The 18,188-nt window shown below is 40.5% G+C and overlaps 1 protein-coding gene across 2 annotated transcripts in view; it reads right to left on the minus strand.

Annotated features, from left to right (window-relative positions):
- CDC14A (cell division cycle 14A) overlaps positions 1–18,188 on the minus strand; it is a gene marked incomplete at its 3' end in the record, with an annotated part of 163,420 nt that overhangs the window by 39,387 nt on the left and 105,845 nt on the right. For both annotated transcript variants that reach the window (XM_082832927.1, XM_082832928.1), the window contains exon 9: positions 14,373–14,603. In XM_082832927.1, the coding sequence (XP_082689053.1) occupies positions 14,373–14,603 (231 nt within the window). The remainder of the gene's footprint in view (positions 1–14,372; positions 14,604–18,188) is intronic.

Consider the following 18,188-nt stretch of genomic DNA (forward strand, 5'->3'; position numbering starts at 1 on the left):
GACAAAGAAGGACATTACATAATTATCATGGGATAAATCCAAGAAGATATAACAATTGTAAATATTTATGCACCCAACATAGGGGCACCTCAGTACATAAGGCATGTACAAACAGCCATAAAAGGGAAAACCAACAGTAACATAATCATAGTAGGGGACTGTAACACCCACTTTCACCAATGGACAGATCATCCAAAATGAAAATAAATAAGGAAACACAAGCTTTAAATGATACATTAAACAACATGGACTTAATTGATATTTATAGGACATTCCATCCAAAAACAACAGAATACACAATCTTCTCAAGTGCCCCTGAAACATTCTCTAGGATAGATCATATCTTGGGTCACAAATCAAGCCTTGGCAAATTTAAGAAAATTGAAATTGTATCAAGTATCTTTTCCAAAAACACCCCATGAGACTAGATATCAATTACAGGAAAAAATCTGTAAAAACTACAAACACATGGAGGCTAAACAATACACTACTTAATAACCAAGAGATCACTGAAGAAATCAAAGAGGAAATCAGAAAATACCTAGAAACAAATGACAATGAAAACATGATGACCCAATACCTATAGGATGCAGCAAAAGCAGTTCTAAGAGGGAAATTTATAGCAATACAATCCTACCTTAAGAAACAAGAAATGTCTCAAATAAACAACTTAACCTCACACCTAAAGCAAACAGAGAAAGAAGAACAAAAAAACCCCAAAGTTAGCAGAAGGAAAGAAATCATAAAGATCAAATCAGAAATAAATGAAGAAAACAACAGCAAAGATCAATAAAACTAAAAGCTGGTTCTTTGAGAAGACAAACAAAATTAATAAACCACAGCCAGACTCATAAAGAAAAAAGGGAGACTCAAATCAATAGAATTAGAAATAAAAAAGGAGAAGTAACAACTGACACTGCAGAAATACAAACGACCATGAGAGATTACTACAAGTAAGTATATGCCAATAAAATGGACAACCTGGAAGAAATGGACAAATTCTTAGAAATGCACAACCTTCCGAGATTGAACCAGGAAGAAATAGAAAATGTGAACAGACCAATCACAAGCACTGAAATTGAAACTGTGATTTAAAGTCTTCCAACAAACAAAAGCCCAGGACCAGATGGCTTCACAGGTGAATTCTATCAAACATTTAGAGAAGAGCTAACACCTATCCTTCTCAAACTCTTCCAAAATATAGCAGAGGGAGGAACACTCCCAAACTCTTTCTACAAGGCCACCATCACCCTGATACCAAAACCAGACACAGATGTCACAAAGAAAGAAAACTACAGGCCAATATCACTGATGAACATAGATGTAAAAATCGTCAACAAAATACTAGCAAACAGAATATCCAACAGCACATTAAAAGGATCATACACCATGATCAAGTGGGGTTTATCCCAGGAATGGAAGGTTTCTTCAATATAAGCAAATCAATCAATGTGATATACCATATTAACAAATTGAAGGAGAAAAACCATATGATCATCTCAATAGATGCAGAGAAAGCTTTTGACAAAATTCAACACTCATTTATGATAAAAAGCCTCCAGAAAATAGTCATAGAGGGAACTTTCCTCAACATAATAAAGGCCATATATGACAAACCCACAGCCAACATCATCCTCAATGGTGAGAAACTGAAACCATTTCTTCTAAGATCAGGAACAAGACAAGGTTACCACTCTCACCACTCTTATTCAACATAGTTTTGGAAGTTTCAGCCACAGCAATCAGAGAAGAAAAGGAAATAAAAGGAATCCAAATCGGAAAAGAAGAGGTAAAGCTATCACTGTTTGCAGATGACATGATACTATACATAGAGAATCCTAAAGATGCTACCAGAAAACTACTAGAGCTAATCAATGAATCTGGTAAAGTAGCGGGATACAAAATTAATGCACAGAAATATTTTGCATTCCTATACACTAAGGATGAAAAATCTGAAAGGGAAATTAAGAAAACACTCCCATTTACCACTGCAACAAAAATAATAAAATATCTAGGAATAAACCTATCTAAGGAGACAAAAGACCTCTATGCAGAAAATTATAAGACACTGATGAAAGAAATTAAAGATGATACAAATAGATGGACAGATATACCATGTTCTTGTAGTGGAATAATCAGCATTGTGAAAATGACTCTACTACCTAAAGCAATCTACAGATTCAGTGCAATCCCTATCAAACTACCACTGGCATTTTTCACAGAACTAAAACAAAAAATTTCACAATTTGTATGGAAACACAAAAGACCCCGAATAGCCAAAGCAATCTTGAGAACAAAAAACGGAGCTGGACGAATCAGGCTCCCTGACTTCAGACTATACTACAAAGCTACAGTAATCAAGACAGTATGGTACTGTCACAAAAACAGAAAGATAGATCAATGGAACAGGATAGAAAGCCCAGAGATAAACCCACACACATATGGTCACCTTATCTTTGATAAAGGAGGCAGGAATGTACAGTGGAGAAAGGACAGCCTCTTCAATAAGTGGTGCTGGGAAAACTGGACAGGTACATGTAAAAGTAGGGAATTAGAACACTCCCTAACACCATACACAAAAATAAACTCAAAATGGATTAAAGACCTAAATATAAGGCCAGACACTATCAAAATCTTCGAGGAAAACATAGGCAGGACACTCTATGACATAATCACAGCAAGATCCTTTTTGACCCACCTCCTAGAGAAGTGTAAATAAAAACAAAAATAAACAAATGGGGCCTAATGAAACTTAAAATCTTTTGCACAGCAAAGGAAACCATAAACAAGATCAAAAGACAACCCTCAGAATGGAAGAAAATATTTGCAAATGAAGCAACCAACAAAGGATTATTCTCCAAAATTTACAAGCAGCTCATGCAGCTCAATAACAAAAAAACAAACGACCCAATCCAAAAAATGGGCAGAAGACCTAAATAGACATTTCTCTAAAGAAGGTATACAGATTGCCAACAAACACATGAAAGAATGCTCAACATCATTAATCATTTGAAAAATGCAAATCAAAACTACAATGAGATATCATCTCACACCGTTCAGAATGGCCATCATCAAAAAATCTACAAACAATAAATGCTGGAGAGGGTGTGGAGAAAACGGAACACTCTTGCACTGTTGGTGGGAATGTAAATTGATACAGCCACTATGGAAAACAGTATGGAGGTTCCTTAAGAAACTAAAAATAGAACTACCATACTACCCAGCAATCCCACTACTGGGCATATACCCTAAGAAAACCATAATTCAAAAAGAGTCATGTACCAAAATGTTCACTGCAGCTCTATTTATAATAGCCAGAACATGGAAGAAACCTAAGTGTCCATCAACAGATGAATGGATAAAGAAGATATGGCACATATATACAATGGAACATTACTCAGCCATGAAAAGAAACAAAATTGAGTTATTTGTAGTGAGGTGGATGGACCTAGAGTCCATTACACAGAGTGAAGTAAATCAGAAAGAGAAAAAGAAATACTGTATGCTGACACATATATATGGAATCTAAGGGAAAAAAAATAGGTCATGAAGAACCTAGGGGCAAGACGGGAATAAAGACACGGACCTACTAGAGAATGGACTTGAGGATATAGGGAGAGGGAAGGGTAAGCTGTGACAAAGTGAAAGGTGGCATGGACATATATACACTACCAAACGTAAAATAGATAGCTAGTGGGAAGCAGCCGCATAGCACAGGGAGATCAGCTCGGTGCTTTGTGACCACCTAGAGAGGTGGGATAGGGAGGGTGGGAGGGAGGGATATGCAAGAGGGAAGACTATGGGGACACATGCATATGTATATCTGATTCACTTTGTTAAAAAGCAGAAACTAACACACCAGTGTAAAGCAATTAAACTGCAATAAAGATGTTAAAAAAAAAAAAATGAATGCAGTTCTCTCTTACCCTGTTCATTGAAACAAATTCTCCCAAAACGTAAATTAAGGAAGATTTGCTTGAAATTTTCATTAATAGGTTTATAGTTTTAATATGTTAATAAATCACACAGTTTTTTTTCACTTAAGTAAAACAAAAAGAATATACTTAAGGTGAGGAAAGAGAAAAACCTACAATCAAGATTACTCTACCCAGCAAGGATCTCATTCAGATTCGATGGAGAAGTCAAAAGCTATTCAGACAAGCAAAAGCTAAGAGAAATCAGCACCACTAAACCAGCTTTACAACAAATGCTAAAGAAACTTCTCTAGGCAGGTAACACAAGAGAAGAAAAAGACCCACAAAAACAAACCCAAAAGAATTAAGAAAATGGTAATAGGAACATACATATCGATAATAACCTTGAATGTAAATGGATTAAATGCCCCAACCAAAAGACACAGACTGGCTGAATGGATACAAAAACAAGACACATACATATGCTGTCTACAAGAGATCCACTTCAGACCTAGGGACTCAGACAGACTGAAAGTGAAGTGATAGAAAAAGATATTCCAGGCAAATGGAAATCAAAAGAAAGCTGGAGTAGCAATACTTGTATCAGATAAAATAGACTTTAAAATAAAGACTGTTACAAGAGATAAGGAGGGACACTGCATAATGATCAAAGGATCAATCCAAGAAAAAGATATAACAATTATAAATGTTTATGCACCCAACATAGGAGCACCTCAATACATAAGGCAAATGCTAACACCATGAAAGGAGAAATCGACACTAACACAATAATAGTAGGGGACTTTAACACCCCACTTAAACCAATGGACAGATCATCCAGACAGAAAATAAATAAGGAAACACAAGCTTTACATTATACAATAAACCAGATAGATTTAATTGATATTTATAGAACATTCCACCCAAAAGTGACAGAATACACTTTCTTCTTAAGTGCACAGAGAACATTATCCAAGATAGATCACATCTTGGGTCACAAATCAAGCCTCAGAAAATTTAAGAGAACTGAAATCATATCAAACATCTTTTCTGACCACAGCGCTATGAGATTGGAAATCAACTGCAGGAAATAAACTGTAAAAAACACAAATACGTGGAGGCTAAACAGTGCACTACTAAATAACCAAGAGATCACTGAAGAAATCAAAAAAGAAATTTAAAAATACATAGAAACAAATGACAACAAAACAAAATGAACAAAACCTATAGGACGCAGCAAAAGCAGTTCTAAGAGAGACATTTATAGCAATTCAATCTCACCTCAAGAAACCAGAAAAATCTCAAATAAACAATCAAACCCTACACTAAAAACCACTAGACAAAGAAGAACAAAGAAAACCCAAAGTCAGTGGAAGGAAAGAAATCATAAAGATCAAATCAGAAATAAATGAAAAAGAAATGAAGAAAACAATAGCAAAGATCGATAAAACTAAAAGCTGGTTCTTTTTGATAAAGAACTGATAAAGCCTTAGCCAGCCTCATCAAGAAAAAAAGGGAGAGGATGCAAATCAACAAAATTAGAAATGAAAAAGGAGAAATCACAACAGACACTGCAGAAATACAAAGGATTATACGAGACTACTACAAACAACTATATGCCAATAAAATGGACAACCATGAAGAAATGGACAAATTCTTGGAAAGGTACAAGTTTCCAAGACTGAACCAGGAAGAATTAGAAAATATAAACAGACCTATCACAAATAATGAAATTGAAACCGTAATTAAAAATCTTCCAACAAACAAAAGTTCAGGACCAGATGGCTTCACAGGTGAATTCTATCAAACATTTAGAGAAGAGCTAACACTGATCCTTCTCAAACGCTTCCAAAAAATTGCAGAGGGAGAAACATTCCCAAATTCTTTCTACAAAGCCACCATCACCCTGATACCAAAACCAGAAAAAGGTATCACAAAAAAAAGAAAATTATAGACCAGTAGCACTGATGAACATAGATGCAAAAATCCTGAACAAAATACTAGCAAACAGAATCCAACAGCACATTAAAAAGATCATACACCATGATCAAGTGGGATTTATCCCAGGGATGCAAGGATTCTTCAATATACACAAATCAATCAATGTGACACACCATATTAACAAGTTAAACAATAAAAACCATATGATCATCTCAATAGATGCAAAAGAAGCTTTCGACAAAATTCAACACCCATTTATGATAAAAACTCTCCAGAAAATGGGCAGAGAGGGAACCTACCTCAACATAATAAAGGCCATATATGATAAACCCACAGCAAGCATCATACTCAATGGTGAAAAACTGAAAGCATTTCCACTAAGATCAGGAACAAGGCAAGTATGTCCACTCTCGCCACTCTTATTCAACATAGTTTTGGAAGTCCTAGCCACAGCAATCAGAAAAGAAAAAGACATAAAAGGAATACAAATTGGAAAAGAAGAAGTAAAACTGTCACTGTTCGCAGATGACATGATACTATACATAGAAAAACCTAAAGATGCCACCAGGAAACTACTAGAACTAATCAATGAATTTGGCAAGGTTGCAGGATAAAAAATTAATGCACAGAAATCTCTGGCATTCCTACACACCAACGAAAAATCAGAAAGAGAAATTAAGGAAACACTCCCATTTACCATTGCAACAAAAAGAATAAAATACCTAGGAATAAACCTGCCTAAGGAGGCACAAGACTTGTACTCAGAAAACTATAAAACACTGATGAAAGAAATCAAAGATGACGTAAACAGATGGAGAAATATACCATGTTCTTGGATTGGAAGAATCAATATTGTGAAAATGACTATACTACCCAAAGCAATCTACAAATTCAGTGCAATCCCTAGCAAACTATCAATGGCATTCTTCACAGAATTAGAACAAAATATTTTACAATTCGTATGGAAACACAAAAGACCCCGAAGAGCCAAAGCAATCTTGAGAAAGAAAAACAGAGTTGGAGGAATCAGGCTCCCTGATTTCAGACTATACTACAAAGCTACAGTAATGAAGGCAGTATGGTACTGGCACAAAAACAGAAATATAGATCAATGGTACAGGATAGAATGCCCAGAGTTAAACCCATGCACATATGGGCACCTAATTTACGACAAAGAAGGTGAGAATATACAATGGAGAAAAGACATCCTCTTCAAAAAGTTGTGCTGGGAAAGCTGGACAGCTACATGTAAAAGAATGAAATTAGAACACTCCCTAACATCATACACAGAAATAAACTCCAAAAGGATTAAAGACTTAAATGTAAGACCAGACACTGTAAAACTCTTAGAGGAAAACATAGGAAAAACACTCTTTGACATAAACCACAGGAAGATCTTTTTTGACCCACCTCCTAGAGTAACGGAAATAAAAACAAAAATAAACAAATGGGACTTAATTAAACTTAAAAGCTTTTGCACAGCAAAGGAAACCATAAAAAAGACAACCCTCAGAATGGGAAATAATATTTGCAAATGAAACAACAAACAAAGGATTAATCTCCAAATATACAAACAGCTCATGGAGCTCATTATCAAAGAAACAAACAATCCAGTTAAAAATGGGCAGACGACCTAAACAGACATTTCACCAAGGAAGACATACAGATGGCCAAGAGGTACATGAAAAAATGCTCAACATCACTAATTATTAGAGAAATGCAAATCAAAACTACAATGAGGTATCACCTCACACCAGTCAGAATGGCCATTATCAAAAGATCTAGACACAATAATTGCTGGAAAGGGTGTGGTGAAAAGGGAACCCTCCTGCACTGTAGGTGGGAATGTAAATTGATACAGCCACTATGGAAAACAGTATGGAGGTTCCTTAAAAAACTAAAAATAGAACTACCATATGACCCAGCAATCCCACTACTCGGCATATACCCTGAGAAAACCATAATTCAAAAAGAGACATGTACCACAATGTTCATTGCAGCAGTATTTACAATAGCCAGGACATGGAAGCAACCTAAGTGTCCACTGACAGATGAATGGATAAAGAAGATGTGGCATGTATATACAATGGACTATTTCTCAGCCATAAAAAAAAACCGAAATTGAGTTATTTGCAGTGAGGTGGATGGACCTAGAGTCTGCCATACAGAGTGAAGTAAGTCAGAAAGAGAAAAACAAATACCGTATGCTAACGCATATATATGGAATCTAAAAAAAAAAAAAAAGGTTATGAATAACCTAGGGGCAGGACAGGAATAAAGACACAGATGTAGAGAATGGACTTGAGGACACGGGGAAGGGGAAGGGTAAGCTGGGACAAAGTAAGAGAGTGGCATAGACATATATACACTACCAAATGTAAAACAGATAGCTAGTGGGAAGCAGCCACATAGCACAGGGAGATCAGCTCGGTGCTTTGTGACCACCTAGAGGGGTGGGATAGGGAGGATGGGAGGGAGGCTCAAGAGGGTGGGGATATGGGGACATATGTATGCATATGGCTGATTCACTTTGTTGTACAACAGAAACTAACACAGTATTGTGAAGCAATTATATTGCAATAAAAATCTATTTTTAAAAAGTGATAGGATTTTACATTTTAGACATTTTTTTTAAAACTACACTGGTTTCCTCTTTTCCCAAAATATTCAAAAATTTGATCAAGCTGTAGGGTCTTCAAATATGGTGATTGTTGTTCACATACCAGAACTGAAGCCCAAAGATACTAACCAGTTCACTCACATTAGCATAACAAGTGAATATGGAATTCAGGACCTAAATCCCCAGGGGTCCTGTGAGTGTCCCAGAGTTCTTTCCAGTCTCGGCTCATCCATTCAGTCACTCCATTCTACAAATACTAAGACCGGTTGAGCATGCAGTGCTGTGACAGACGCTGGGGCCAGAAACATGAAGACAAGCAGGACGCCTGCCCTCATGAGATATACAGTACTGAGCCACTAATGCTTATTTACAAGCATTTTCTAAATCTTTCCATATCTGCCTTCTTGGAATTAAATTCAGTACTATAAACTTTTATTTGTTAAGTACCACCCATGAGCAAGGCACTGTGCTGAGTTATTTTTCCACTACTTAATCTCTTCCTATCGTATACTCTTCTTCTTAGAAACGACAAAGTGGCTCTTTGCTTTTAATCCTTTGATTCAGCTAGTCCAATGTTTATTTGCTGTCTACAAGCTACCCAGGACAGGGTTTTGCTCAGAGGATAAGGAGATAAGCAAGTAGAGGATATAATTTTGACCAGGATACGTTATCAAAGAAGTTGTAGACACAAGAATATTAACCAAGAAGCAAAGAAATTAGGTTTAAACTGAAACTGGGCTCTCAAAGAAAGGGACTGTGTGAGCTGTTGGTGTCTTCAAAGAATGTGTCATTGATGACAAGGACTACAACAGACTCTAAAGAATAGGAAGGTCACGGAACATTTTCAGCAAAGGGTCCAGTGATGGAAAGCCTGGCAGGTCTGGAGAATGTGTCAGTGTGTGCTGAGTAGAAAATAAGAGCAGATGGGTGTAGAGGAGGCAGATTAAAGGGCACCTCTGATTTAAGTGGAGGAACCTGTACTTAGCAGAAGCCGGTTATCAACTGTGGGCCAAAGACACCAAAGACTACTGAGTTATTTGGGAATCCCCAAATCCAGATGCAAAGTTCTCTGAGCACTGATTAGGGCACATCTCCTGCATATATGTGTTATTACTCCTCAAACATGTAGATGAGCCTCTGATGAACGAAATTCAACTCATTTTAAAAGTATTATGGGGGCTTCCCTGGTGGCGCAGTGGTTGAGAATCCGCCTGCCAACGCAGGGGACGCGGGTTCGTGCCCCAGTCCGGGAGGATCCCACATGCCACGGAGCGGCTGGGCCCGTGAGCCATAGCCGCTGACCCTGCGCGTCCGGAGCCTGTGCTCCACAACAGGAAAGGCCACAACAGTGAGAGGCCTCGCGTACCGCAAAAAAAAAAAAAAAAGTATTATGAAATACATGATATTATCAACAACTAATAAACATACAATTGGTATCATGCAAAAATCTGATTTTGCCTTTAATCAATGTAAAGGGCAAAATAAAGCTGTCATGTATTTGGGGTCAAAGAATGTGACATGATAAAAGCAGGTGGATGAGGCAGCAGCATACCTCTGGATTGCAAAGGACAGAGACGGGAGCCAGAGAGAGGAGCTGGAAGGCTGGGGCAGGAGCAAGGCTGGCTGACAGGCATGGACGGGGGAGACAGTGGTAACAACGAAGAGCTGAATTAGAAAGACATTTTGATTGGGTCACAGAGAAAGCTAAAGACAACGGATATTTCTAGCCTGGAAAATTGGTACAATGTCATCCATGAAAACATTTAGTTAGAAAAGGACATAGGAAAGTGTTGGTGCCTTCGTTTTTCATATGTTTCGGAATCTCCCCCCTCCCTCAAAAGGAGGAGGCCTTTTGTCAGCTTTTTCTAGTCAAATAATAAAGAGAATCTTCTCTAATTTCCTCACTACTTGGAAATACACAATTTTTCAGCAAATCTAAGATACCATGTCATCTAACGGTGTAACATACACCATTATTTAAGTTCCACTAAGAAAAAATTAAACTATGGTATGTGATCAATTTTAAGATCCATCCTAGTTTCATAAATGTGAAAATTTGAAAAACGCATGTCTCTAAGTCAGTGTTTCTCAACCTTCTCTTCATTATTGTCCTCCCCCGCAACCAAGAGCCCCTCTAGGCATTTTTTTCCTAACTGTCCCCCATGAAATTTTACTGTCACAGACAGACCACATATTTCTTTATGTGCCGTGTATAAATCTACACTGTATACAGAAAAAGAAAATGTTTTTCACCACCCAACAACAATTTTTCCCCCTTGAGGGCAGTATCACCCGAGGTTGAGAATACATACCAAAAATGTAAATGAAATTACAATCAAGCTCATGTTTACGGATGCCTGGCATTCCCTTCCCATTCACTCTTCCTTTTTAAAAATTATATTTACACTATTTTATTAGATGAGGGGTGTGTGTGTGTGTGTGTGTGTGTGTGTCCTGTTTTCATCTGAAGTACATTTTACCCCAGATAAAACATCGACATTCTTTAGAAAAGAGTGAAGCTTAATCATGGTCTCAGTAGGACTCTCTTCCTTTAATACGAGTTATTTGCCTTCATGTTTGTGCCCAGAGCAAATATTTTCTGTTTCTGCAGAGCTGTTAAGTCCTCAGACATCTGACGAGACTACAGGCAATCATGTTGATACAACACAGCTGGACAGCCTGAAGCAGGAAGCCCAGTTGGTTTCCAGTGTCCTCCTTCAAGTCACCAATTTGGATCTCTATCTGGGAAGAAAATGGCCTTCCCTACGGAGACAACACTGTCTCTCCCTGAACCCCTCCCTGTGCAGGAGGCTGCCCGTTCCCTTGGTTGCGTTCCTCATCACACACACTCACCACCAAGAAAAAAAGGTGGTGCAGAAATTTTTCAACTTTCTCTAAAACTAAAGTTGCTTCCCCCTTTTAAAAAGAGTCTATAATTTAGATCTATAAAAAGAACCTACTTAGCACTCAATAGTTAGGAGCTCTTACCACAGTTCAACAGAATAGGAACAGTTCACTAAGTTTCTATAAAAACTTTAACAAATTTTTTAAAGCATTCATAATTAAAGGGCTCCCTGGCACAGCAAGAGAAGACTTTGAAACGTCTTCTATTTATACCAAGTTAAGCACTGATTGCCTTACAGTTCCAGGCGTTTTCTGAAACTCCCATAGAACATCAAAAATCACATACTGGAACATCACAATGTTGCTGTTGTTTAATGATTATTTGTGCTAGAGAATGTCACGAAATCATAGCCATTCCTTTTATCAACCAGAAGGCAAACTGCAGATATTGAATCACTGTAAGATTTCACACATTCCCAGAAAATTAGTTTCCAGTTTGTCTCTATTTTTAGTACTTTACGTTGAGGCAGGAAATAGTCATTTTTTTCAGCAGCTACCAAAGTTCATTTGACATTGTATAAGGGTCTCTCTCCCTCCTCCTTATAGTTCAATTAAAATGCTCAGTGCTGTTAATTCCCAGGAAACTAAGCTGACTTAATTAGCGCAGATGTCGAAATAATTAACAGGCCTATAGTAGCTAACCACGCTATTTAAAACAATACAGCTGTAATTAAATCAAAAGTGTAATCCTTATGAAAGAATCCTACATGTGTGTACAAGTGGAAGCAAATGAAATAACACTCTCAAAAAGATGTCACCACCTGTAATTGTGACCTTCCTATAAAAGAACTGACTTCGATGCTAAAGGTTCTGATTAAAATATAAAAACCTCTGCAACATAAAATATATGAATTTCTTAAAATATTCTTTACAAGGTCAACATTCACAAGTCAAGGATATAATAAACAGAATACCTGTAACAAGAATGTTTAACACCAGAGCGGTTCATTTTCCCAATGTTTGTCAGGTGAGGAATAATATCAAGAGAGATGCTGAGTTTCAGGGAAAGCTTGGCATTTCTCCTCCCCTGAATTTGTCAATCCAAGACAATGACAGGCAGAGAAACTATATGCCTTGGTAACCATAAAACCAATTGATTAGGAAATAAGGCCAAATTAATCCCAGGAAAAATACTGATTTTTATGACACAAAAATAAGCTTTGAAACAGAACATATGAATAGCTCCTACTAAACGTTAGCAGCTGCCATATTCCCATTAGCTTTCAAGTTCCACTTACAGCTGAAATACAATGGGCTCTTGGTATGCGCGAGGGATTGGTTCCAGGACCCCAGCGTATTCCAAAATCTGGGGATACTCAAGTCCCTTATAGTCACTTTGGCGGATGCGGAAACCCCGGATACCACGGAGGGCCGACTGCGTGTGAAATGCAGGCTTTTCCTTGAGTCTGGGCAATCTTTAACAAAATGGGATGGAGAGGCAAAGCCAGGGCGCATATGGATCACTCGGGGGCAAGGCAGACACCGCCAACCCCACAGTGACCTGGGCAGAACCGAAAGCAGCAGTCCTTCCTAACAGACCCATGCCCCCCGCACCCCCAAGACAGGAAGTCCAGCAAGTCCAGCAAGTCGGGGCCCCGTCCTGCTGAGAAATGCGGAGGGGCGGGAGGGGGCTCTGTCAACGTGGACGAAGCTTGACTGAGGAGCCCTCCGCTGAACCAGGGGCCACGTGCAGCTCGTTTCCCTCGCCGGGGCTCCCGCAAAATGCAGCTTCCAGTTACTGCTCACATGTTCAGCAAAGTACCTCCACCTACTCAAATCTTAAACATAGAAACAAGGGCCTACAAAATGGTATTTTAATTTCTGTTAGAACCAAAGCCACCTCGTCTGAGTAAGTCAGTTACAGCAGCACTAGGCACATGAAAAGAACAGTACAATCCCCAACACCTACCAGACAATTAGCATAAAACGCGACAGAAACCGGTTCTCAGACTCAACACCGGAGAACAGCACCACCCAGTGGCGATATGAAAAGCTGCATGTGAGGAACTAGAGGCTCCATCCCTGGTGGCCAAAGTGATTTCTGCTCACTGAAAAGAAAGAGCCCCGTAAAATACCTTCCACCGTGCTGGAAAATCTTACCATGCGAGCCTCCTCAGAGTCTATAACAACTAGGCTTAGAGCAAATGGTATTTCATATTTTCTGAGTAGCTGACGCAAGGTTGCCAGGTAAAATACAGAATGTATGTTTGGTGCACTATTTGAGACATGCTAAAAAAGTACTCACTGTTTATCTAAAATTCAAATTTAACTGGGCATCTTGTATTTTTATTTGCTAAATCTGGCGACTCCTGTTCCAAAGTACCCACTCCTGGAGACCACAGATGCATTTACATAAGCCTTTCAATCTTTCAAAGAGGCAGTAACAGACCTGTGGCAAGGAAGCTAGCGATGAGCCGGGTGTGCTGCCGCCCCTAGGGTTAGGGTCAGGGTTAGGGTTAGGTATGCTGCCGCCCCCTTGCAATGGTCAAGTAAGACACTCTGTTCCACGATGCAAAAGGCTAATAGGGGAGAGGAAGGGGGGGTGCGAAGTGGGGCTCCAGATAGCTGGGTCACGAAATGGGAGCATTAAATATCAGATGGGTGGAGGAGGATGGAAAAAGGATGGGCAATTATGGAAGAGAAGGAGAAAGGGGAACAAACAACCCTTGCCTCCTGACAACTGTGCCAGCCTACCGACGGCGCTGCTGCAATTTCCCCTCCTCATGGCACCTGGTGTCAGCGATTGTGAATTGGGGAAGGTAAGGCCAGAACAACTGCCTTGTCCAGAAAGCCGCACACCACCGACTGTCCACATCCAAGCGATCCTTTCTTTAGGAAGGGGTCATTTAAATGGGTTTGTGTTCCAGTTTTCTCAAACTAAAAACAACTCATCTGTTTCCTAAGCCGCTAACTGGTTTTGTTTCACGTTCTGCTGTCGTTTGGCTCACCCCCTCTCAGAAACCCAGTGCCCACCGAGGCCTCCTCGCTCGCACCTTTGCAGTGAACCGCGATCGCCCCCTCCGTGTTCTCGCAGATATTCAGGAACCTTCGCACGATGTTGTCGCTGGGTGTGCTGCCATCGATGAAGAAGAGGTCATAGTGCTCGAAGCCAGCATCGGTGAAGCGCTTCGCCTCGTAAATCTTTTTGTTCAGCCTCACGATTGCAGTCACGTTATGCTTTTTGAAATAAGGAAAGTAGGCTTCGGGGGCATGAAGAGGATAACCTAAAGGAAAGCAGGGGCTGTAAGCAAAAGGCACGCATTTCGTCTTACGTAACCCAGGAACACGAAAACCCTTCACAATAAAGATGATCAATCTCTACAGAGCTTAGGAGGAAAGCACATTTCAGGAGAGAGTAAGGTCGAAGCAACGTTCCTAAAAGCAGCAGTCCGAAAAACTGAGAAAAACACCATAGGAGGGGGGAAAAAAAACCTCTTCTGAGTATTGGAAATAGCTCGTGAACGTTCAAAACCTCAAGCTTTAGGCTTCAAATCCTGGGAGCACACACCTCCCAAGCCAAACCAAAGGCATTCCTGAGGCCCTCAGATGTGTACAGTAGGCCTGGAAGGACTCTGTCCTTTTTACTCCTCTTGACAAATACTTTTGAACGGCAGCCTTTTTGCCAGGTGTACAGTTTTAATCTACAATGCAGTCCCCCACAAGAGAGACTGATTATTAAGCACCTACCATGTACAAGTCACAATTGCATAAATTTCTTTTAATTCTCAAAACAGCCTATTAAGATAAAAATAGTAAACCCCATGTAACAGTTAAGAAACTACAGAGGGCTTCCCTGGTGGCGCAGTGGTTGAGAGTCCGCCTGCCGATGCAAGGGACACGGGTTCGTGCCCCGGTCTGGTAAGATCCCACATGCCGCGGAGCAGCTGGGCCCATGAGCCATGGCCGCTGAGCCTGTGCGTCCGGAGGCTGCGCTCCGCAACGGGAGAGGCCACAACAGTGAGAGGCCCGCATACCGCAAAAAAAAAAAAAAAAAAGAAAAAAAAGAAACTAGAGGTTGAGCGGTCATATTTGTAGACATTTTCTTTTTTGAGAAGAACAAGTGGTCGGGCTCTAACCACCGTTCTACTGTGAGTGGGTCCAGCATCACGTGGAGCTGCAGTCAGCTGGGTTACAGACATATGACCTCGACTTGGCCAATCAACCAAGGTGACCACTGGGGGCTTTGACCACTGCAAGCCTTGCCTAGTGGCCCCAGGGTTTAAAAGGACTAATTTCTCAGTCCGTTGATTACCACATCTGTAAGCCATTCAGGGCATACCAGGTGAGGGGATCTCGCTCAGAACTCGTTCACAATGGTGGGCTCCGAGTGGGGCCGGCAGCAGCAGCCAGCAAAGTGAACCAGCAGTTTCTGCACTGTGGCTGTACTTCCTGCTGCCTCGCATCTTGCATAGCCTGGTCATCTCCTATTTTCTCTCAGTTGAAAGCCAACTCACATGCCGGGGCTGGGGTGTACATACAACATTTCCCAAGCTACCTTTCCCACTGGGTTCCCGTCCATCTGAAAAGTGGGAGTCACTAAAGCACTGCCGGAGCAACTGGAGGCCAGAAGAGGGAGAAGGGATGTCTTCTGTTTTCCTGCCAGCATGGCTTCAGCAGCAGAAGAGAGGAACTCCCAGCTTAGTCTGGCACTCCCGGCACCAGCCTGCAGCCCAGCCTCAGGGTCCCCGCTCCTCAGGCTCCAGATGCAAGCACCAGCCCTTCGGAGCTCCCGGCACCTGCCAACGTCCCAGGTCCTGCTAACCCCACGTTTTCCTTTCTGTCCCTCGTTGCCTTAAAGGCAATAGCTATTTCTTCCTTAATATGCTGTTTTTTTCAGAGGTGCCCTTTTACTTTTTAGCCTTCTTTCTAACAAATTCCTTATATTGCATTCCCTCTGTTTGAAATAAAGTGGTTTCCATTCCTGCCTGGATCCTGCTGATACATGACCTCCCTTAGACCCTGTTCATTTTCTAAGCCTCATTTTCCAGCCTTCGCTTGGAGACTGTGAGCTCCCCAGCATAATTCCAATATCTGCTGCGTGCAACCAAGAGCCCTCACTGGCAGCCTTAGCCAAGGTCGCACAAGGGGTGAAGGCAGCATTGGCAGGCGGGCCTAACTAATCCGCAGCCCACATACACGACTTTCACAAGCCAGGCTGCTTTTGAGCAAACAGGTAAGACAGAGCTTACTTACGATCTTCTGTGTAGAAACAGTGACTTATACACATTTAGAGAAAACAGATCCTTTCCACTTGGAAAAAAATCAAATCTGTTTTCCTAGTTGGTTTGTGTGCTCAAATCATTTTCCAGCCTAAAGGGGAAAAGAACTGTGGCTGGCATAAGGAAGCAAGAGCTTTTCTATCATGTAAGGAGTGGGAAGGAGAGGGCTTAGGAACACATGGGATGGGGCGTGGTGTGACAGTCTGACAGGCACTTCTAACCCTGGGCTCCTAGTGATCACTGGCACCTCTATGATGGCACCTGTCAGGAAGCACGCTCATGGTTCTTTTGGTGCCTGTCCCTTCCCTCCTCCACCAAGGCCGTAAGAGCTTCTCTTTACATATATGAATTCCCATCATGAGTAAATGGCATTACAGATAATATACCTAAATCTACGATCAAGAGAAACTGCTTATATCTTTTGAGAAAAGAACACTGAACAGTTATCCAAATATGGTAATAGGGCACTGAAATAATAACAGTAATGGTAATCATAGCACCTAACATTTATTGAGCGCTTACTATGTGCCAGGCACTAAGCTAAGTGTTTCATGTATATCATCTCATTAAACCTTACAATTATCAGTCACTGATGCCTGGGAAAGTGAACTGGCCCAGGCACACACTGCTGGGAAGAGACAGAGGCAGCATTTGAACCCTGACAGTCAGATTCTAGGGCCAGTGCTGGGGATGATTTAAGGTAAAATCCAACTCAATTCTTTGTTAGATCTCCAAAACAGGGACACTACGTGAACATGAGGGGCTGCACTTCCTGGATTTGTGAGGAAGTTTCTTAAAAATCCTCAAAAGCGTTTCAAATGAGTTATAAGCAACAATGACAATATCTTCTGACCTCTGAACAACTGTTTTCGATGTATTTGGTTGCTTCTGATGGAGGACTGGTTTTAGCAATGTGCACGGAGCTGACCGAGCTTTCATCCGACCCTTACTCCATCTGGCCACTAGATGGTGCCCTGGCATCAGTAAAGCACAGGCAGAGCCCTGGCGCTGACCAATTTCAAAGCAAAGAGAGATTGTAAAATTCATCTCTTCCCAGAACCTCATTTAAAGGAAACAGAAGAACAGCAGAGTCAAATGATTAGTCCATCCATTCATTATTAAAAGTAAAAACTGCAAAACAGGCAGGCAAATGTGGAAAGCAATAAAATATGTTTATCAGGTTCATTAATGATAAAAATGTAATCAGAATACCTGCTACCTAATAAGCACCTACTAATGTGCCCGACACTGTGCAAGGCACTCACTTCCTATAATATCCCTAATCTTCACCAAATGCCTGCAATGTGCATCCTATTTCCCCGTTTGATGATGAGAGAAGTTGAGGAACTCAACGAAGTTCACACAGCCAGTTAGGGGCAGAGCCAGACTTCAAGCAGCCCAGGCTCTTCACACCTAGCTTCTCTCATTAAATGAGCAGGCTGATGCTTCAAACTGTTTGGATTCCCTGTCTCGAGCTGTCTTTCCCTGTTCTTTCTTTCCTTTTTCTTTCTTTCTTTCTGAAGTAGAGATGAGGACATTGCCACCTAAGAGTTTGAGGGTTTTGGGGGAAAATCTGAAATCCAATTTATT

Source organism: Leucopleurus acutus (genome assembly GCF_964270905.1).
Source record: "Leucopleurus acutus genome assembly, chromosome: 2".
Classification (NCBI taxonomy): domain Eukaryota; kingdom Metazoa; phylum Chordata; class Mammalia; order Artiodactyla; family Delphinidae; genus Leucopleurus; species Leucopleurus acutus.